Source organism: Scatophagus argus, chromosome 1 (assembly GCF_020382885.2).
Source record: "Scatophagus argus isolate fScaArg1 chromosome 1, fScaArg1.pri, whole genome shotgun sequence".
In the NCBI taxonomy this organism is placed as follows: Eukaryota; Metazoa; Chordata; class Actinopteri; family Scatophagidae; genus Scatophagus; species Scatophagus argus.
Genome location: NC_058493.1, coordinates 21,364,987 through 21,388,795, shown reverse-complemented (window position 1 = coordinate 21,388,795; position 23,809 = coordinate 21,364,987). Strand labels below are relative to the sequence as shown.

The following is a 23,809-nucleotide window of genomic DNA, read 5'->3' as shown; positions in this document are numbered from 1 at the left end:
CAGATAACCCATTCCCTCCTCTCTTTCCCTTCTCTCTCTGCTCTGTGTTGTTGTTGGTCATCTGGAAGTCAGTTAAAGACAGTGATTTATGCCTGGGACTTCATGCAGCATAGCCTCATTACACACAGCCATTTTGAGAATCAGCAGATAATTACAGTATACATCATAGACCTCACGGGGCCCAGCAGATTCAGTCTATTCCACTGGCCTGTCATTTAGGCTAGTGGAATAGGCCTAAGGAATGGAAAACTGGATGCTAACCTCATTTTGAATATAATTTGCTCTTCATTTTACAGGGAGTCTTGCTGAAAATTCATTGTGAACTGTTAACTTGGCATTTTTTTAATTGCTCTACAGTGAATATTCATTAAAGTTAATGATATTTTTGCTCATGTTAAATCTTCATTCAGTAAAGACAGTACAGAGTCAAACTCATTTGAGGGCAGTAAAATAGGTGTGATTAAAAATTATGATTTTTTTTTTAAGGATTTTGCATTATAATTGTGTTAACTTTTCTTACCACAAGAGTGACATTTATTGGGCTTTGTGAGTCTTATTCCACAACCAGTACTTGAATACATGGCAAACAAATTAAAGCTAAATAAGCAACTCTAACAGACTTTTTCTTCAATCTTCCATAAAGGGGACATTAACTCGTGCCCGAACTGAACTGAATCCTGAATATCTGGACCTCCGTCCGCGAGCTGAGCTGAACCCTGAATATTGGACCCCTTGCACCCCTTTAGTGAGTACTGATGGTCCCTTTTCTCACTAAATGATCACCATAGTTTCACTTAACACGAGTCATTACTTTTAATAAGCTCTAATTATGTTGCACAGCAGTTTTACTTCAGCATCCCGTGCAATGGCATGTTAAGCTCTTATGATTTGTTATGTTCAGTGTCATTCTCTCATTAATGACTCCATCCATGCTTACATACACTGCACTGAAACAGACTGCTTTCTTTCCTTCCTCCTTCTTCCCTATATAAAGTTTAAATATATTTTGCCTCTAGTTACTGTGGCATATTGTACTTACAACATCATTAAATTCAGGGCCTAATGCAATGCTAATATCTGTGCCATTTTTACTTCAGTAATAAGTATTTGTCTCATTACCTCCATGCTTAGAAAACACAGTGCTTGATAGTCATCTGGGGGTTGGAGGAGGTTTGCTTGTGTTGCTGTGCTTGCACGCTGGTGAATCTTAATGATGTCAGTTTTTCTTACTTTCTGTTATCAACTACAGTGCGTCAGGAGGAGGGTTTTTTTGTAAACTAAGAGTCTCACCATATTCTGCCCTCATTGTAAACCACAATGCCAGGTTTACTTATTTTTGCCCTTTCATGATACAGGAATACTTTGCTGTCTGTACATTTTCTACTTATTATGGTGTATTATACACAGTGGGTGGAGATTTGTGTGCAGATGCGGCCCTGTCCAATTGGTCTATCTTTTTTCCATCTATCTCTCTGTCTTTGTATCTGTCTACCCGGCTGTATTGATCTATTCTTCGTGATGTCTGCATTGTGAGCATGGAATATTCCACTGGAAAACTTGAACCTCGAGGTGTCTTTGTCTGAGGTGAAGGTCTTTGCTCAGGCATTAGTGAAACCATGGAGAGTTACTGATTTAATAAGTTGTTGTCAATAGAGCCCCTCTAAGTCAGCCAAGTTTTTGCCCCCTCATTGTAAAGATATTTTTTTAATGCTGCTGTTCGCATGTTGTTGTTGTGTGAACTGTAGTTGAGTGATTGCAGCATACAGAATCAATTATGAAAATATACTTAAACTCTTGTTGATTCTTGCTCCAAAGTGTACACATATCTTACAAAGTATTGGCCAGTACATTTGAAATTACGTCTCATATTTTGTGAGAGCTTTCTCTGAAGCTGAGAAAACATGTTTACAACAATTTCTTTTACAAATTGTTATCCCTTTATTCTCATTTGTTGCATTCACAGTTTTCCCCACATTAAACATTTGTCATCTGTTGTGCTCCCTTGGATCCACCAGAAAATGTGGTAAGACAGAGTTACAGGCATGATGTTCCAGTTGCCTATACTCCTTTGTAGAGGTTAATAGTGGATTTTCAAAAGCTGATATAATAATAATAGTTTGGAGCAGCAAAAAGCTAAAACTAATCAGCTGATATCACAGACTGTATAACTGACCTAAAGTCAGTGTAATAAATAAATAAATAAATACATCTGGATGAATGAAAATTACATTTAGAGTAATAAAGGATAATTCAAAGTAACAAATAAATACATCTGAAACTCATCATACAGTAAAAAAAGAAAAAAATCTAGATGGGAACGATTTCGAACATTTTTTGAGTCATTATTCTCAATCAGAGTCAGTAAATTCATCTGAGAAGTTGACTGATGGATGCTGCGCACCAATTGGCGACTATCGGCTCCAAGTTCCACCCTGTGTAAAACATCATTTCAGTGCAGATTAAGCAGCCAAAATGATTAATTTGTCGACATCTACTGTGTCGGGCTTGGAGCAAATCCTTGGGTAATCCTTGAGTCAACACAACAGGCCAAAGGAGTGTAAAACAGTTACTGAACACTACACGTGGACAGTTGTTGCAGAATGAGAGAAAGACTCCAACGTGCAGGAATTCTGGGAATAGAAACCATTAGACATTTCTTTCTATATACCCTCTTTGTGAGCAGCTTTCTTTGAAATAAATGGACAACCATGTTTGAGACTTCATTGCTTGTTTAACATGTCCATAGCTGCAAGCACAAGATGCCTCTTGACCTTTGCCTGCCATACTTTCCTGCCCCTCCACACAATCACACATACTTTCCTCAGGCCCTGTTTAACTATGTTAAGCTTACAACTTACAACATATACTGGGCACGGAGTGAAAGCAAGGAGTGCACAATCAAATCTTAGTATTCCACTGCCAGCCTGATCCACACTACAGTGTTGAGAAACTGATGTCGTTAGACAGTCTTTTTTTCTCTGTCTTTCTCTCCCCACTCTAATACAATACATCAGAATGCTCATTAAAGAGCCCCTCCACACATGTATTAAGGCGTACATAAAAATTCTCTAATGTCTGTCTGACGTGGTTTTTGCAAAAAAAAAAAAAAAAAAAAGTGTAATTACCACATTAAAATTCCACAATGGCACCTATTTCTTCTCCCTCATTAAAATATAAACAATATTTTTGATTGCACGAGTGTAACTGTTGGACACAGGATGTCTCCTACTTCATTGTAAAGTCCATTCTCAGTGCATGCGCACTGGAGGTTTCAAGGTTCCACATCACACTTGTGTATGCTGCATATTGGTCCAAGACTGGCTTCCAATCTTGTGATGTCACAAATCCTGCTTGTATGCCGACCTCTTAAAATCAGATTTTCACTGAGCACAGAGAACAGTCTTATAGTGTCAGACTCTGCACATACATTATTGTATACAGTGAAGATCAAACATTGAAGTCCCCCTTCAGTCAAAAACACATTTTTGACTGGAGGGGGACTTTGAAGGACTGGAAGCAGCACCTTACATGTAAAGATGTCAGATGCTATCCCTGACCAGGTGAGAAGACAGCTGCAGAGACTCCGTGCAGGCAAAGCTGCAGGCCCAGATGGTGTGAGCCCCAGGGTCCTGAAAGCCTGTGCCCCCCAGCTAAGCGGAGTACTTCATCATGTCTTCAACCTGAGTCTGAGTCTTCAGAGGGTCCCCGTGGTGTGGAAGACGTCATGCCTCGTTCCTGTCCCGAAGACGCCGCGTCCCAGCGACCCCAAGGACTACAGGCCTGTGGCCCTGACGTCACACATCATGAAGACCCTGGAAAGACTCGTCCTGGAACAGCTCCGGCCCATGGTCCAACCACTTCAGGATCCCCTTCAGTTCGCCTACCAGCCCCGCCTTGGAGTGGACGACGCCATCATCTACCTGCTGAACAGAGTCTACACTCACCTAGACAAGCCGGCAAGCACTGTGAGAATCACATTCTTCGATTTCTCGAGTGCGTTTGACACCATCAGGCCGGCTCTGCTGGCTGAGAAGCTGACAGCGATGCAGGTGGATGCCCCACTGGTGTCCTGGATCGCAGACTATCTGACGGGCAGACCGCAGTACGTACGCCTGAAGTGCTGCCTGTCAGATGAAGTGATCAGCAACACCGGGGCTCCACAGGGGACTGTCCTCTCTCCCTTCCTCTTCACTATTTACACCACAGACTTTACGCACTGCACAGAGTCCTGCCATCTTCAGAAATTTTCTGATGACTCTGCAGTGGTTGGGTGTATTACTGGGGGGGATGAGAGAGAGTACAGGACGGTAGTGGACAACTTTGTCACATGGAGCGGGAAAAACCACCTACAGCTCAATGTGACAAAGACCAAGGAACTGGTGGTGGACCTGAGGAGGACTAAGGCTCCAGTGACCCCTATCAACATCAAAGGGGACACTGTGGAGGTGGTGGAGGAGTACAAATACCTGGGGGTGTACTTAGACCACAAACTGGACTGGTGCAAGAACGTGGACATGGTCTACAGAAAGGGCCAGAGCCGCCTCTACTTTCTGAGGCGGCTGAGGTCCTTCAACATCTGCAGGACGATGCTGAGGATGTTCTACGAGTCGGTGGTGTCCAGTGCCATCACATATGCTGTTGCCTGCTGGGGCAGCTGCCTGAGGGCGAGGGACACAAACAGACTCAACAGAATCATCAAGAAGGCCAGCCATGTTGTGGGAGAGGAACTGGACTCTCTGACAGTGGTGTCTGAGAGGAGGATGTTGTCCAAAATAAGAACTATACTGGACTTTCCCTCTCACCCTCTCCACAATGTGCTGATCGGCTACAGGAGCTCGTTCAGCAACAGACTCATACTGCCACGATGCACCACAGAGCGACACAGGAAATCATTCCTGCCTGTCGCCATCAAACTGTTAAACTCAGCACTGTGACGGACACACTCACTGTTTATACAATGTACATATTGGCTACTTTTACACATTGTACATACCTGTATTTTTAAATTTTCTTAAAAAATTTTTTGAATACAGTTTTTGTAAATACTACCGTACTTGAGATTTTAGTTTTTGTTTATCCTATTTATATACTCTGCACTTTTCTCCTTTCTTGGTCGGGAATACTGCATGTGCAATTGTCTGTAGAAACAAGAATTTCCCTCCAGGGATTAATAAAGGAATTCTGATTCTGATTCTGATTCTGATTCCCTCCTGGCTCAACAGTCGAGAGAGAGAGAGAGAGAGAGAGAGAGAGAGAGAGAGAGAGAGAGAACTGTGGTCAAGTAAGCTTTAGTTTGAATGAAGAGAAGGGAGAGGGAGCAGGATGAACAGAAATAAATCATTTTCTGATAGTTTCACAGAGATGACATACTACACATATAAACGTGCTAACAACTTGCACTTTTTAAGGAAATCTCCCATAGTATACCTTAAAATAAACCAGAAAATAGCCCTTTGTTTAAAGTTTGATGAATGATTTTTTTTCAAGGTCAAACAAGGTCACAGCACCTTGTCACGTGAACAGAAATGTGAATTGCCACTTCTCTTATTAGACAATAATTCATGTTAAGCCTCATTAGCAAATGTTACTTTTCTCCTTACTGTGAGGCATCTCCCTTTTATTAACCTGAGACTTATTCCCAAAACGTATAAATGGCTAAATTCTCCCTCCAGTCAAAAATGTGTTTTTCTTCTTGTTCCTAGAGTTGAATGAGCTTCACTGTGTAGAAAAGAGAGACAGAATAAGTGCCATTTTAAAGATTTAGTAACAATATGATTTTTTTTTTCAAAAACCATGTCACACGTCATAGAATTTTAATGTATGTGATAAGATGGGTGTCTCTGTGTGTGTGTGTGTGTGCAGAATCTTGAAGGGACCTTTCATATGATATATGGGACAGTCTTGCATCTCCCTAAAGCTCACAACGTCAATATTAGGACTTTAGCCTTATTTAATGAACAGAATTTCTCCTCTGAGCTGTATTCAATGGGAGTTCTTCCTGGTTTCGTTAAAGCGTTAAAGCATTGGGCCTCACTGGACTGAAGAAGCTCAAAGACAAACATGCGCTCACACACACAAATTCATACATGCTCTCACACCATCCTGCAGGGGAGACCCCTTTCTTCCATTCCAAGAGGGATTGATGACTCTCATTATCGCATCAAAGCAAGACTGGCCACACTGCCCCTATCAGAAGTCCTATTAAGTTACCAGACAGCTTTATTGTATTGGTGTTCGATAATTTCCTTTCCTTTGCCATTTGGACTGCATCAGGGAGTTGTTGTGCGGTGAGGACGAGGATGGGAGAGTGGCAAGAACTTACGTTAAAAGGCACAGCTAGCAGAAGATATTTCCTCTCATGGTTAATGAAACTTAGGGCTGGGCCACATAGACAACTTCCCCTTAAAAGTTGACTCAAAAGTCAAATGGATAGGCATGGAGTTTGTCATGTAAACTAGTCACAATCGAGAGCAAATGGCATTCTCCACGGTAGCTATTCACAACAGGATAAATACATTAAAAGGTTGGAGAAGTCATTTAAATGAGTAAATAAATCAATATATTAATTTATTAGAAAATTTTCTTTATGTCTTCCCCAGACTCAAAGGGATCAATACATTTAAACTGTCATGTATATCCATTAGTGTTTGGAACTTTGGACTTTTCAGATGTACTAATACTATTGGCATGGAGGGAATCCAAAGCAATCAAAGCTGTATGCCCACAAGTATTTTCTGAAAGCCACTAAAATGATCTGTGACATGACATTGCTTTATTAAATTCACAATTTAGCCTAGGTTTCTTTTCTGTGTCAAAAAAAGTAAGACAGGTGCAATGAATAAGAACTGACTGACGTTTACTTTTTGCTTTTCATGAGGAACGGGTCTGTTCTAGCTTCTAGTTTCTAGGTGCAGACGCTCTTGTTTTGACAAACTGCTGTTTAACAAACACTGTGTTATGCTGTAAATTGAGACTGACAACAATTATTAAGGCTCCGCAAATTCAGGAGTGCAAAGCAGGTGTGTGAGTTTGAAGAAACATCTGAACCAAGAAAAGATTAAGGAGTCGGGAGAGGCAGAAGTATCGTCTGAGGCAAGAGTGCAGAGAAGGTAGAACAACTTTCTGAGATATATGTTGTTCAGCTCATTTGTGCTTACAAGACTAATAGGCTTTGATTGTAGACTTTTTAATGGCAATTTAAATTGAACATATTTGGTAAAAAGGAAGAGAAAATGCGCCCGGCGCTACAAGACACATTTTCTCATTGTTTAGAGGGAAATGGGATGCATGCATGTCATTGCATGTTTTGATTACTGATAGATTTTGTAAAACATTGAACTGACTAATAAAATTAAGTGGAAGTTTTGTCAATTTCTACCATGCCAAGGTGATGTTAGTCATATTGTCAGAAACAATTCTTGTGGGTGTCACTGTGGAGACTGAAGATGAGCCAGTGTTGAATACGTTTATGTGGTTTACACAAAGGCAAAACACATTGCTTTCTAAAATGCATTGATCAATCTGGAAAAACACATTAGTAAAATACTACAGACTCTCACAGCTATTAATGTTAACGGTATGTGGACTTTTGAAAGACACTGTGATGGGGGAGGTAAATCATATTTGGGTATGAGACGAGATAAGAGAGGAGACTTTAGGGGGTTTGGAAATACAATAGCCAGTAATACTACAGTGATAGCACATTGAGCTTCCCACAATACAATTGCACAGCAGTGAATGAGCTACAAGTCATTGGATTCTTCCTCTAAAGTCAATTTTCAGATATTGAAAGGTCATGACTTTTTCACTGCTGTTCTGTTTTTTGCCAAAAACTGGCAAAATAAAAGGCTGTAAGTAACTCCAGTCCTTGAAATGTTTGGTTAGGATAAAAAAAAGAAAGAAAATTAATAACTAATATACACTTCAGACACCAGCATAATGAAATCTGTTTGAAACAAGAGTGGCTTGTGCATCATGGGACTGTTGTCTTCAGTGCTGTTTGTATTTTGTAGTGGTTTGAGCATAACAAAGAGTCAACGTTTCACACGGTATAAGACCATATTTGCTCATCTAATTGTGGCTCCAAATGTATGATGCATCTTGCTACTGATTGGCCCATGTGGAGCCTGTATTAGTCATAGACTTTGGTTTGGCATGTTTCCTTACTGTTGCTGCTTTTGTCCGTTTGGCCTTGGACAGTAATCTTTTGCAAACCAGATTTAGTAATATCATTTTGTTTTCCTGCTTTGCTTTCCTTTTCAAAGGTCATATTGTGATCTCTGATGGTTACTGCTACTATTTAGAAAAATAATAAACTTAATCAAGTGAGTCCAAAAGAAATTAAACAGATAACTACATGCTATTTTGGAATTTAGATTTATTTAAACAGTTTTTAAAAAAAAAAAAAAAAAAAAATACCAATAACTCTCCCTGTGAATTTTCTTTGAATAGTGCCTTGCAGCCCAGTATGCAACAAGAATTTGTTAACATTTTGAATAGCCTTCTGTGAATCAAGTAAAATAAATTGCCTTCTTGACCACGGTAGCTTCAAGATGTAATTTTCTGCAACAAAGAATCTTTTTTTTTTTCTTTGAGATTTAGAAACTGCTGCATGTTTTAAAGGCTTTGTTGACAGGAAAACTTAAAGGTGAAATTCAACAGTGATCCTAAGAGGAAGACTGTGTCTCAATCAAGCACAGCAGAGAAATGCTCCATGGACTGCAGAATGGAAAAAAATGTGATAAAACTAGCGGAATGGCCTGGGGTTATATTACTTTATATGAAACCAGTGCTGCTCTATGCTAAAATTCCACATGATATTGCCTCTATACATTACTGTGCTTTAGTCAGCCTTTCTGTGTCTTCAGCAATGATGCTCTGTTCGTGGTGAGAAAGGCTAAAGAAATTTCATGTTATGGTAAGTATAATTTGTTTACATTCAACAATTACTAAATAGTACAAGCTGTATAAGGTAGGCAGAAATTTTGGCTGTCTTTATCCTTCTTTCCAGCAATGCAAATTGCACAGAAAACACACATGCACACCCGTGCGCACGCACACACACACACACACACACACACTTTCCTTATCATTGCTTTTAATACTTCTCTTACCCTACTCCCTACGTTGCTTCTTATATTACATGAATAATGGTTAATAAAGGTTGTCCAGCACACACTGAGGAATCAGTGAAATTCAAACACACTCTTACTTGTGACAGATTTAGGTATTGTTTCAGTTACTGGAGGCAGATAGACAGATAGATTGTTTGATCCATGAATGTTTCACTGTGATGGTGTTATCCTCGGCATAGGCTGGAAGACGTGGCCTGTTTTAATGTACTAGTGATTTTACATCTAACTCTTGGTATGAATTTTATTTTTTGCCCGTGTTTGTACTGTTCAGGGGCTTTGTGCTTGTGTGTAAACAACATTTCACTGGGGGCCAATTAGGCAGATAATGTGGTAGAAAAATAAGGCAAGCTAACTAGTCTCAGCATTACTATAACATTCAAATGGTGCATTAAAAACTGATGGTACCTATGCTTAAGTATATCTTTTCTACACAAAGTGGAAACTCTGATACCTGCTTAAAATCATAAGGCAGCAGTGAAGTCAGGACTGATGGAAACAACCTGGATTAAGCTGCAGTGGCTTTGTATGACACACTACTTACTCTTCTTAGTGTTCGACTTTCTCTGAAGGTCAGTTTGGCCATTAGCTAGATCAGCCTAACACTTCGTGCCCCACCTCTCCACTCCAATTCTTCTCATCTCCCCCCTCTCCTCACCCCCACCTTCCCCTTCCATGGTCTGAAGAGAGATGTGATGAGGCTAAATTTATCTTCACAGAAACCAAAGCTAAGATGTTAAAAGAGAACTCCTGCCAGCATGGTAACTGACTGCTGACCGTGATCAGCTTCACCTTCGCGAGGTGTCTGTCAAAATAACATGCACCCGTTTCTCCTCTTCCCTTCTTTGCGTCCTTCTTTCGTTTTTTATCATCCTTCTCAACTTGATCCTCCCATCCCCTGTTTTATTAACAACGGGGCTGGTGGCTTGTGATAACTGGTCACTCCTCCGGGCGTTGAAAGGCAAGGACACTCTATTATCCTAGCTAGATGGATGGGTTGAAATATTGCCTGCAAGTGGTAGAGCCTGCCAAATCCTCCAGTCTTAAAACCCCTTTGTCTCTGACAAGGAGGAACATTAGTGAGAGGGCCAGGTTCTTGGATAGGGATATGCTTCTCTGAATACAACATGGAGAGAGTAATGCACACAGAAGTGTATATACTGTATGTGGAAAGGAAAGTAGCAAATAGCACAATGTCTTTGTTTGTCTCTATAAGAAATGTGTAAGGAAAAATGTATGTGTTGTTGTATAACCCTCTCTGTCCTCACTACTTTCCTCATATGTGTGTGCATGAATGTGTTTCAGAAAGAGAAAATACTTTTCATACCTTAAAATGATTAACCATGTTACAGGTGAACAGCCGGTCAGCCAGACAGCAGGGTCATATATTAATTAGCATCCTAATTATCAGCAACCTTTACCTTAACAACAGTTTTCAGACTTGTTTTACCCTCTGTGTCTCTGTCAGTTCATTTAGGAGTATGGAGCCTACTTGCAACTAAACTGTCAGTCGTGATGTATCCTAAAATAAGCTGAGAAAAACAGTTGCTGTGTTGTAGTATATCTGTGTTAATGGTTTGGCAACATGGCGGTTTGTCTTTATGGAGATAACAAGGGATGACAAAAATGCTACCTTGTTTGCCTTATCGCTTTAGTGCTCCCTTTGGGTCATTCAGTGAAGTTTTGAAAACACATTGGTGAGACACATACTGAACATGAAAAAAAGAAGATGCAGATGCAGGAAACAACTCATTACATTTTACCGAACAGCCTGTGCAGCATAAGCCTTATGCCTTGTGGCTGACAATTCTACTGAATGCTAAAATTCTATGTTTAATCCATTATTTCCTGTATTTACATCACCAGTGCTTAGTTATTACTGAAAATGGAAAGTCATGCTCCTTGTCACCCGTTCTCCACAGCTCTTTGCCAGGGGGGCTCTCTTCATTTGCTTTGCAGCATGCACTCTTGCTTTACCACAGCTAACAATTGGAGGATTTTGTTTAGAAATCAAGTGATTTCCAAAAGAGCAAAACCCATTTCATGTGATGTTTGGGGTCAGTATCTCCAAATCTGGGATGTTATTCTAAAGAGGCAGGGATGGCTGAAAAACATCAAAAAACAAAACATCAGCTGTGATGCAGTAGTTCTTCTCCTACCAAGAGGTGTTGTGTCTGTTGCAAAGATATAATCTTGCCATTATATTAATTAGAATAAAACATATAGATAGATAAAAATATGAACGATTAAAACTGTCCAAAGGCTGTGACTGTAACTGAAAAGAGGGTATTCAACAGAGAGAGAATGGACCAAGCCTCTCAAGACTTGGCTACACATGTGTACGAATGCATTATTTACAATAGTCCTGTGGAAAGAAAATAATAAGTTATTGAAATGAGACTATACAGTTGGAGAATGAGCCTCTCCCTCTTCCAGCCCAAGACTCACATAAAATGTTCACCTGGCATCTCTCATAGACATTCAGCCTTGTAGTTTGTCACTGCCTCAAGGACTTCTCTTTACAGGGCATGCTCATCGTCCATGCTTTTTTAATTGAATTAAGGAGCACTCATTGTGGCATCTCTGTTATTGTTATCTTGTAGGTGTACAGGGTTATTAAGGAGGGAAGCGTGTTAAGTCATTTGTTATCCCTGGCATTCTAATAAACATGTTTGCTTTGGGCAAGGCCTGTAGGTAGTCTGCACATTGTTCAGATTGATACTCCTGCCATATCTGGAGCTAGACACCTGATTATCCCAAGAGGATGCTTAAGAGTAGATGGATCTGGGAGAGAGTATGGGAGCGCGAAGAGAAGGACTGCTGTACGTGTTAGTGTTTCTCTTCTATAGCAAAGAGTCAAGAACGCATTTCAAACTATGTATGCATATAAGGAGATCGGTTGTCAAAATGTCAAGAAATCACTGAGTGACTTACTGATTTGTTTGGAAATGATTCACTTTTGCCACTAGGTATATATAATTGGATGTGAAAAATAATGACCCAAAGGAAATAAAAACACAAAGAACAAAGACATTTAACCTCATTGCCCCAGTTATTCCCGACTGAGATTCATGCTTATTTTGCTAACTTTTTTTTTCCAGCTCCAGCACTGGTTCTTGACACATACAACCCCTTGGGTTTTCTGTCAGGGAAGGCTTGATTTTACTAATTGGTACCAAAGCTGTTAATTGGAGCTGTGGAAACAAGAAATGGAGAATCGGAGCTTAATCTCTCGGGAAATATGTGCTCAACCTCATTTTCCACCTGCACTGATTGTTTTTTTTTTTATTTTCTAACCACAGAGAGGACATCAGTTAGTTGTCACAACAAATGCCCAGTAGAGAAATACAATATGAAAAACAAACATGTTACGGCACTGTATATATTTACAGTAAGACATAAAGGCCTTTGAATAGTTATCTGTAAACTGTGCAAAAACAGAACTAAGAATTAAAAAACAGACACAGAACTGAATAATGCAGAATTCAGTGTCTCAGTCTGGACTCTCAGTCTTTGTGCCCTGAAACCACCACTTGGTCATTGCTTGTAGATGATTACTTTCATTTCTGATAGAAGTTTGGTGAAATATGCTATAATAATAATAAAATGTCTGTAACTCCAAACTCAAAGTACTTTTACATCCAAACAGCCAAAGTACTTCAGTATATGCATTAAGTGTAAACTTCCATCCATCCATTTTCTATACCACTTATCCATCAGGGTTTGTGGGAGGGGGGGCTGGAGCCTATCCCAGCTGACTACAGGCAAGGCAGGGTACAGCCTGGACTGATCGCCAGTCAGTCACAGAGCCAACACACAAAGACAGACAACCACGCACACCTAATGAATGTAGATAGGCAATTAACCTAACGCGCATGTTTTTGGGATTGTGGGAGGAAGCCGGAGTACTCGGAGAAAACCCATGCAGACACAGGGTGAACATGCAGACTTCACACAGAAAGGCCCAGACTGGGATTCAAACCTGGAACCCTCTTGCTTTGAGGCAACAGTGCTAACCACTGCACCACCCTTAACTGCAAACTTGTCACATTAAGCTTGCTTGTCATATTAAACTGGAGTCCAATTTTCAAGGTTCATATGCTCAGTCCTGCTTTGTGTTTAGCTCAGCTGTAAGCACACTGCAGTCTGCCGCTCACTGTCTGCTAACAGCTAACTTGCCCTCCTCCTGCTGCTTCCTCGCCCTCTTGTATAACCAGTGCAACATATTTCAAGGTCCGTCCAGCAGTGCGTTGGAGACTGAGGAGCTTGGTACCAGGGAAGCATTTCAGAATCTTCATATTTTTTGTAGACCTTGTTATGAATAGTTAGTGACTGCAAATATATTAACAAAAGGCGAAGAGACAGTCGTGTCTGCTATGGCATTTTAGTGGCGCACAGACTGATTCACATGCTTATCTGGTTCATAACAGTTTTAATCTAGATTGATAAAACTGATGACACTTCATAAGGTCAGCATCGCAGCCATAACTGATCCAATGCTTCAGATTACTGCCTCCAGACAGTAGAAGTAGTAACAGTAGTAGCGTGTGATCGTCACTTTGTTGTTACTGTAGTGTTTTTTAACTGCGCTTTCAAGGGAGCACAAAGGAAGCACTGCTTGCTGTACTGTTTTGTTCGTAAAGTTTTGTTGATGGAGTTTTAATTTATATAGATATACAGATAAATGTATAGATACTGTGAATAATATATCAGAAGACACAGTAGTGCTAAGATGTAACGTGCTTATAAAGCAGAAAACACAATCTCTTTCAGAGTGTTTTCTCCAACTGTGATCAGTTAATCTCTTCCAGCCACGTTACCTCTTCTCGGGGGCCAAACAGCTTTCCCCTCAAATGCTCAGAAGATTTTTCATTGTCAGCCACATTAGCGGCTTTAAACTCCCTGTCACTCTGCAACAGCCTCATGCTGTGCACCTTGAGAAATACAGTACGCATGATTTATCATGGGAAATCATCATCAAAAACAGTGTAAGCTTATAAAAGCATCAACTGTGAAACAACAGAATTGGAGGAACATCCCTCACTCACTGCTGCAGCAGCTCTTGTTATTATTTTGGTGTTTGGAGTTGCTCAATCTAACCAAATATGTTGTGACACTGACAACACTGACATTCATTTATTTAAAGATATGAAATGGTTCAGAGAGACACACTTTGACTCACCTTGCACATATCACTGCTTGGTGAAAAACATGTCTCTCTAAATGTGAGTTTTTCAGGAACTAAGCAAAACAGACTTGCTTTTATCGTGGTCACATTTGATTTTGAAAGGGCTTCATGAGCAAAAAAGTTACTTTATCAGTTAATCAAAGGCTGCAAATTTGCAAGAGTTGTTTGTGTTTATACAGCTCAGTGTTCAAAAGGTTACAATATAGTAGGATATATAAAATAATATTAAATTGTTATAATATATTAATAACATTAGAATAATATCGATATGACAGTGATTCAAATTGAGCAAAAACACACTGAAGATCATTTTTTTCCCCCTAAAAAATAACTTCACTGTATATTTTAGGACATTTTATTTTACCAGCACGGTCATCTTTATTAGTGGGACCATGTGACCCAGTGTCATCATCGAAAAACTTTCCAGTGACAAAATGCAGCCTTGTAAGCAGCAGATGCTGCGGCAGCTTTTGATGTGTTGCCCAGTACTGAGAACCCATGCAGTTCAAGTCTGGGTACAAACAAAATATCACATCATATGCACAACGTATCTACATGAAACCAGCAGTGCGGTCGACATGTTGGAAGTTGTCCAGTGTGCACTGGGGGATTTTTCAGATGTTTGACCTGTAAATTTGCATTTGGACAGTTTGAGAAATATCAAAACCTTTATCTGACTCCGGAACATCATTCGTTGTGTGTTTAAACTGAAGGAGAAAACATTTTAAGATACTGTTGAGGGTGGATTGAAGCAACTTTTGTGCATTAGTACATAAAGTACATAAAGTTGTCTACTAGTTAGGCCTCATCTTCATACGCTATATAGACGAAAGTATTGGAGCAGATCTCTTTAGTATTGAATTCAAGTGAAGTATGGAGCTGTTTTTCAGGAGCTGGGCTCAGCCCCTTACTTCCACTGAAGGGAAATCTTAATGCTTCAGCATACCATATTTTGGACAATGCTATGCTTCCAACTTTGTGACGACAGTTTGGGGAAGGCCCTTTTCTATTCCAGCATGACTGTGGCCCAGTGCACAAAGCAAGGTCCATAAAGACATGGCTGGATGACTTTGGTGTGGAAGAACTTGACTGGCCCACACAGAGCCCTGACCTCAACCCCATTAAAAATCTTTGGGATGAACTGAAACAGAGATTGCAAGCCAGGCCTTTTTGTCCAACATCAGTACCTGACCTCACAATTGCCCTACTGCATAAATGGGCCAAAATTCCCACAAAACACTCCAAAATCTCGTGGAAAGCTTTCACAGAAGAGTGGAAGCTGTTAAAGCTGCAAAGGTGTCTAAGTATTTAGAATGTGATGTCGTTAAAGTCCCAGTGGGCACTGGTCAGGTGTCCCAGTACTTTTGTCTATAGTTGAGATTTGTTTTCTGTTTTCATCAATGATTGTATGTCCTTATGCCAAAGCCCAGGATAATGCTTTGATTGAATGATTAATGGCTTATTGTTGCTACAAGTTGACAAATGTTGTATGTCAACACATTAGCTTTAGCACTTTATAGTAAACACATCTGTAAAGCTATGCATTATAAAGCCCCTTCTGAAAGAAGTGTACAAGTCGTTGCTAAACCATGTTATTCTAGTCTATTGCTCGGCTTGTGATAAAACATTTTAATGAGTTAAAGGCACCAAATGAGTAAAATAATTGGTAATGAAATTTAGCTTTGTGTCTTAGCTATCGGCTGTTAAGCAGCACAGTCAGGAATATGAGACTTGTCTCTGAACACATGCATGCTCCAATTTGCTAAGAATATATTTTATTCATTTGCATAGTTGGCTACAGAAATGATGGTTCATTAGGCTATTAGTTAACCGCAGAATTGCATTCTTCTCTGGTTGTCTTTTCTCATAATGGAAGAAACTGTGGGCATCACACGCCTATAGATGCATCATTCAGTTTACATTATGAAACCAGTGTAGAAACAGCAACACTCTGCTAAATGCATCTTTGAGCCAGTGTCGGCTGTACTGCGTCCTGAAACAAACATGCAGTCAAACAGTTAATGAATCTGTGCAAGATAATTGATAAACATAAGATGAGCATCAATAGTATAACACAATTGTAGTCCTTTTGAATTTGCTTTAAATATCCAATTTAAAATCAATCAGTAGATTTGTTTCGGTTGGATTTCACACCATTTACAACTGTAGAATTCATACTCAGCCTAAATCCAATTTCACCTACACACACAGAGTCCACACTACATGATGTGAACTCTGTATGCTAGGTGTGTGCAAATGTTAGAGCTGTGTTGGGCTCTGAAACAGACCTCCGGCACAGAGGAGTGATGTTTGTCATTAGTATGCAGTTATGCAAATCACTCACTGTCTTTGCCCCTCCCTGTAACCCCCTGCTCTACATGCCAAAATGGTATAAAGAGATTTGAAACTGAAAAGCAGTGACACTGATTAATTTTTAATGTCAGTGTTTTCTTTTCTTTTCTTTTTTTTTTTTTTTTTTTTTTTTTTTGGTGGAACTTAATCCAACTTTTTCTAATACAATGTTTCAATTCCATTGTTTTCTTTTTTTAAATTCTTCTTTCACTTTTGATGCCAAATTTTATGTTTTAATGCCAGAAATCACCCTCACCATTCTAGCCCCATACTGAGGGAGGATTTTATTTTTTTGCCCCTACAAAGCAGATATTATGACATGTATAGATAGAAATTGTCCAGACTACATTTGGCGGTAATAAAAGGAATCAGAAAAGTCTTATGTTTTATGTTTTTTTGTGCAGAATCCTATTTCATGTATTACATTTATTTTCAAGGGCCTTTATATTCACATTCACACTAATACACGCATCCATGTACCCAGACAAACTTGCAACTGTCAATAACCCTTGGCTGATCAGAGACTCCTGAGACCAACCAAACAAAATCAGCCCACAATTTGAAAAGAGTTCAGTGATGAATATTAAATGAAAAGAGTAAAGAATTAAGCTAAGGTGCAGGGGGTTAAATTAATAAATAAATGGGCTCATATATATTTATAAATATAGAAATAAAAAGTTGAATCTCATGTGGTCAGCCTCCATAGACCTAGTGGTCTTTGAAGGCATCATTAGCTGGTTTTATCAGCACATTGACCCTAAAACTAGTACCTGAGGGGCCTGACTGTAGTGGAGCAGGCATGAGCATATGAGTCTTGGATGGATGAAATAAGACTTTGAAGTGGATTTTCTATTTGAAGGATTATACATCAGGGATTTTGATTCATGCCCATTTTTTGTCCTCGAGGCAATGTGCTTATGTGGGTGGAAGGAGCTATCGTTTGCAAAATTATTAATGTATTTATTTCTCCAACAAAAACAATTACATGTAGTTAACAGATGAAAGATCTGGCAGGTTATGCATTTAAATCATTTTCCCCTGTAAGGACAACTGTCTCTGAGAGGGGGAAAAAATACGGTCTACAGTGAAGGAATTTTCAGATACAGTTCTCACAAGAGTCACGCTAATAATACAGACAATCTTTTACACAAATAAACAAAAGATCTCAAGTCAGATGACAAGGATGCCCGAAGCACTGAGAAATGTTATGTTATTGTCTTCAAAGCCTGCAAACCAAACCCATTGTCTGTTTCTCAAGTTTTTTTTTTTTCATTTTTTGATTGTACAGCAAATTGGAATAAATACCTTACAATAAAGATGATTATTTGAGTACAGATGAAAATCTCATAGCATACCATAGTCATTTATATTTCATATGGATTTTCCTAATCCTAGTGTATGTTGTCATGACCTAGTTTGGTATTGAAATTTAGTGAATACCCTTGACTTGGTAATCCTTGAATGTAATGTAGGCTACCTTTAAGCTTCTGTGGCCTATTTCAAGAAAAAAAAATGTTTTGTTTTGAAACAGTCCTCTAAGCCATGCCATCAGGTCTATGAAGTAGCAGAATCCATCCCAAAATCCCGTACTTAAATTTTAAATTTCATTAAGAGATAGACATTTGATAACCCCCCACCACCACCTCCAAATGTCAAGCCCGAAAATTTGATACTGGATCAAATTTACTAACAGACTTCTGTAGCCCACCACACTTGAGGGAAGATCAACTTTTCTTGTGCTGTAACAGCAACACCTCAATTTCCCTGAATAATTTCCATCACAATGGGGTCTTTGTATGGTTGCTCATTGTTTTGGTTTACTGAAATAGTGAACGGGTTATTGTTTCCAATATGTTAATGCTGTTTTTTCCTGCAGGAATACTGTCTTTGAAGTAATCTCTTTGAGAGTGTTTGGTTCAAGTACCATTCTCGAGGGAGGGAGGTCGAACTTCTAAAATGTAATTTCCCTCTTACCACCCGTGAACAGTCAAACTATGGCAGTTCTAACCTTGAGCCGTCAAAACAGATAAATCCTTGCAGATTGTATTCTGATTAGATTATCTGCTTAGTCTGTAACACATGCATGGAACTACAAGCAGTAGGAATGCCACTTGCAAGGCAGAGTAAATGCCATAATAAGTGGATGCTAATACTTGCTGGCACATAGCGATGATACCAGGGGCAAACAATGTTAATGGGGCATTGATCCAGCAGCTAACAATAACACAATTTATTAAACCAAAAACTGACTTGCCAGCACGAATTCTCCAATAGCCATTTTCATAGAAGCAACCTTTCCAGGAACTCAAGAGCCCTTTAGGTACTTTGGAACACCTTCGGTTGTGCGTGTGTGTGTGCGCGTTTGTGTGTACATACTGTATGTGTGCTTGTGTGTCTGATGTGTCTGCATCTTTGCATCCTGACAGATATTTTATAAGTTTGACTGTGTTGTCGCTGACTGATAGATGTGGTTCTGTTACGGTTCTGCAGTCTCCAGCAGACACTCCTCGCTTTTTACCTTTGATTAACGTTCTCTGTAGTATAAATTTGACACCTGCCGCTGTTCTGCACCACTCAGCTCTGAAAAGTTCACTAAAATGAGTGTTTTGATCCTAGATGTGGCAGCTATTATGGCTTGAAATCCTTATCTCTGGTAGCATTTTGATAGATTTGAAAAGAAGTATAATAAAGGTCTGATGTTATATTTAGATGTTTCCAAACTGTATTTTGGATGCAACTCAATTCATTGTATGGCTTCTTCTGCTTATTTTATCACAAAACATCAGTTGTTGAAAACAAACATATATTTTGGAAGTAGAATAAATGAAGTATAGAAAGGAAATTAAATGTGTGGATGAACACATATGCTTGCTGAATTGATGGGTAGATTTGGAAGATAGGAATCCAACTATAATCCAGTTTGAGTGGATTTAGGAAGACCCAATTTGAGAACCAATGTAACTTTAAAATCTTGTTAGGATTTTAAGATCCATTCAGTTTTGTTCAAAACACTGAAATGCAATTAAAAGCCATTTCATTTTATCATGCTGGCAATCATAGAGAAAAAAACAAAACACAACAAACACCTTATATTCAATGCACTGTTGCAATCACTGGTGCAAATAGTTTTTATTGTCACTACTAACTTTGATGGCAGAAGATCTGAGGACTGTGAGTCTACTTTATAGCTTCTTAATTGTGGTTTTTGTTATTTGAACAAAGTCCTTGAACAACATACACAATTTGTAGATACAAATATGGGGCCATTAAAATTTTTTCCCAGAGTTTCCACGTCATAGATTGTCAATCTGTAGCTTATTCAGACTTTCATTCAAGGCAAATCACAACTTCACTGAGATTTTGCTCTGTTGATTATAAATACACACATTCCTGTTCAGTTCTTTGTCAATTCTTTTTCGAAAGCTATTTGTATAACTGAAGTCAAACAGCAAATGGAAGCTATGTGCTCAGAACACTTCTTACCTGAAGGTAAGCAAGGCTTTTGACAGCTCAGGCTGTATCACTCAAGCTGTGATGTGACAACCCAAGTCACTGTTTGGTTGGTATGAAACTAAATATCTCTTATACATCTCTTTTACAATGATATAGACAGTCTCACAAATTGTTATGGGTTGTAGAGAGACAATTCTGAAAAGCTCAAGAGACCATCCTGGTAAAAAAAAAAGAAAAGTTTTTGAAATAAAAGTGAAGCATGATTCAGCAGATATGTGCTCCTTATTGCTCAATGGCTTCATTCAGCTGTGTATAGAAAAGACGCAGGTTTGCAAACAAGATGTCTACTTTATCATCACATAGCATGCCTTGTTGAGCTGAAATGTACTCTTATTGTTTTTGCATGTTGTTTATCTCTGTATGTTGCAAGATTAAAGGATTTGCGCATGACCTGTGTGGAGCAACCAAACATAAAAAATAAAGAGACATATAAATTAATTAAATTACTACATTAAATGAATTCACTTTCACAAACAAGATGATGCAAACCTTGCAATCTTGAAGTAATGTTAAGAGGAATGTTCTTTTTCTGCATTTTTAAATCACAGTCCTAAAATAATTATCAATAATGTAAACACTAAACCTATGCTCATGCCATTGCTGTTTAATAATAATCATAATGTGTTCAAAGACAAAGTCACATTCTTTATTTTTAAGTTATATTACATTAGGTTGATGACACTAAACCTTTTGGGCTATAAAAAATATAAGACAAAAACAGTTACTGTTAGTGTTTGTACAGCATGAAAAGATGTGACTGAAGAGGTGCTGAAGGTACAGACACATAAATGGAGAGTTTTTGCAGTGTGTCATGGACGGGTGCATGTGTGAAGGCCTGCTAGTTATTTTAATCAAAGAACGTGCTTACTTCTATAATGCTGCAGCTACAGATACAGAAACCTGAATAAGATTCTGAGGCCCACTAGCTATGAGATAATGAGAATGATGAATATAATGGAAAAATAATTACAAGAATTGCCTAGAATGTATTCGGTTAGGTACATCAATTAGGTACATCTTGCACAAAGTATTGAGTGTAACTTGTTCAAACTTACCGTAGCAGAACACGCCTACAACGTGAGGTCCTAAGGGTCGAGGCGGAGGAGGCTGGCTAAACAGAGTGCTCACCCCTGTCTAACAGCTAAGTTTATATATGACCGTGGTGTCACATTTTGTTGGGGGTGGGGGGTCTGTCAAGAGAACAAGGTTATTAACTGAACATGCTGTATGTGACGTTAATCAGCTTGAACAATTCTGCACCTTTAGCGTACCCAGGTTTAATGGAGCAGTCCTGACAAGTGCATCACGGGCTCTTCTTAAAGGACACATTTTTATTCACCTTACCTACAAAATCATTCCTGATTTCTGCTGAATGATGGATGTAAACATTCTGAATATTCTGAATCTGCTCGTGACAAATGAATATGATCAAAAAATTCTTAATTACGTAGAACAGCCTGTGGGCTGGGACAGTCATCATTCTACTTTTCCTTTTTTGTTTTTCTAAAGTTTAGGTTCAGAGTATAGTGCTGTTTTATCTGACAGAGACTGAGCTATCAGCTGCAGGTTGGAGTGCCAATCTGTTGCTACTACTGTCCAATCAGGTCCTGTCAGCACATCTCTCTGATTGACAGCTTGCCTCTGGTGGTGTGCTTGAGTGGGAGAGTAACAAGTGACTGATGATGACTTAAGGCATGTTTAAAAAAATTGACGCTGATAGTTTTGCTTTATTAAAGAATGTGTAAGTATTTACAGTCGTTAACAAAGACAACAGCTGACGTGCTGCTCAAACATTTAATCTTTGAATGCAGCATCATCTGATGTTGTAGTATCAGTTTTACCCCTTGGGTTAAGAGGATTTATTCTCTTAAAATATCTTCTAAAATATATGACCAATGTTAGTACAATGAGTCAGCCATAAGAATGAATCTAGCATCTACCATCTTGCAACACTGATGCTGGTGATCACATCTGCTCTATAAGTCCAGTGGATATGCAGATTATTCATTTTTTTTCCCTCCTTTCAGCTTTATATATGCTGTGCTGTCCTGGGATGTGCAGAGAGGCCAATTCATTACTTCTAGGCCTGTGACTGTTTTTGTTTTTGCATTAAAAATAACAAAGATATGTGATGACTTCTGGGGCAGGATATGGCTTTATTAATGATGCAATCTAAAACAATCCCAACAACTAAAACAATCGTACTTCCACGTTGCTATCATACCAGCCGAATCTCCTCCGTGTCTGCGTCCTCTAAGCGTTCAGTTTCTGCAGTGTGACCACGTGAGTTACTGAGTGGCAGGTGAGCTAGCTAGTAACTACACTGTCAAAGCTAATGGGTTCCTTCTCCTGTGCAAATAAACTCTGATAATTCACGCTTTGAAAGACATGGAACATTGTAATAAACTACTCCAGCATACCAGTTAAGGTAAAACAATAAATAATCGATAAACAACAAGATAATCAAAACAAAATAGATGCAAAATAGTTGTGTTTTGCATGTATTTTAATGAGGCTGCATGCTCTTCTTCAGTCCACGATTTCTCTCCTCTCCACTGCACTCATGGCTGTGAGCAACAACAGCTAATTAACATGTTATTGTCTTCCAAATATTTTTTTTTCCAAATATTTGCAAAATCCATTATTTCTTCTCTGCTGCATAGCTTATTTGGAATCGACTTCTTTGTTTAAAAGTCCATTACCACTTATTCTCCCATTTTATGAGTCATTTGGTTTGAAGTAAAGTAAGATGTTCTGATAGTTGATATTCACAATTAACTAATCTAAGTGGATTTTAACTGAAAAAGATGAAGGAGAATATTTAATTTTCATGGAAAGTTTTCAGAAACAACCATACCAACCATACAAAAATACAAAAATGAAAATACAAAATTAGTTTTTAGCCTGGGTTATCTTTGTATCTTGACTAAGTGGCCTTAATCTTTCAGGTTGTATTTAATTCATTCCAACTCACATTTTTTTAATTTAAAAAACTAAAGGCATTTGGCATGGTCAAACTTTTCCTAAAAGTGAAAATGTCACCTTAATATCAGTGATTAGTTTTATATTTCAAGTGCAGTTGTGGAGGATCTTGCAGACATGCTCAGAATTAAACCAAACTTCATGGCACCTGTCTACTAATCCAACCAGAATAGCCCACACTTTTCCTTAATAAGATGTTAATAACCAGTCATTTCGCTGTCATTCAGCTCATACTAATGACAGCATTGTCTGTGACTTTGAACGTCTCACCAGATACAGCATTTAGGTTCCAACTTTGTCTCATTTCACGAGCACCGACTGTATATCATTTATCCTGGCATGTTATTAGTTGGGTATGTGTAGTTAAGAGATGAATTTGATTGTGTCTGCCTTTCTGTGGGACTGCAGGCATTAATAATTGTCAGTGTTTCAGTTATTTAAATAGGGTGACAGTTTGGATTAAAGACACAGACACCTTGTGATTTTCCAGTACAATCAGCAGTAAGATAAAGGAGAAGAAACACAGTAGGTTGTGTATTTCTCATATCTCTGTCTTCTCAAATTATTTTAACAGTAAACAGTAAACTGAATATCATCCTTACAGTGACTTACAAAGTGTTTGAAATAACACATTAAGTGACGT

General features: G+C 38.8%; 1 protein-coding gene across 1 annotated transcript in view; it reads left to right on the top strand.

The window, feature by feature from the left end:
* Positions 1–23,809, top strand: part of LOC124060261 (protocadherin-9) — a 181,650-nt gene that overhangs the window by 51,988 nt on the left and 105,853 nt on the right. The window contains exon 3 of the mRNA XM_046390985.1: positions 644–745. Coding sequence (XP_046246941.1) covers positions 644–745 — 102 coding nt within the window. The remainder of the gene's footprint in view (positions 1–643; positions 746–23,809) is intronic.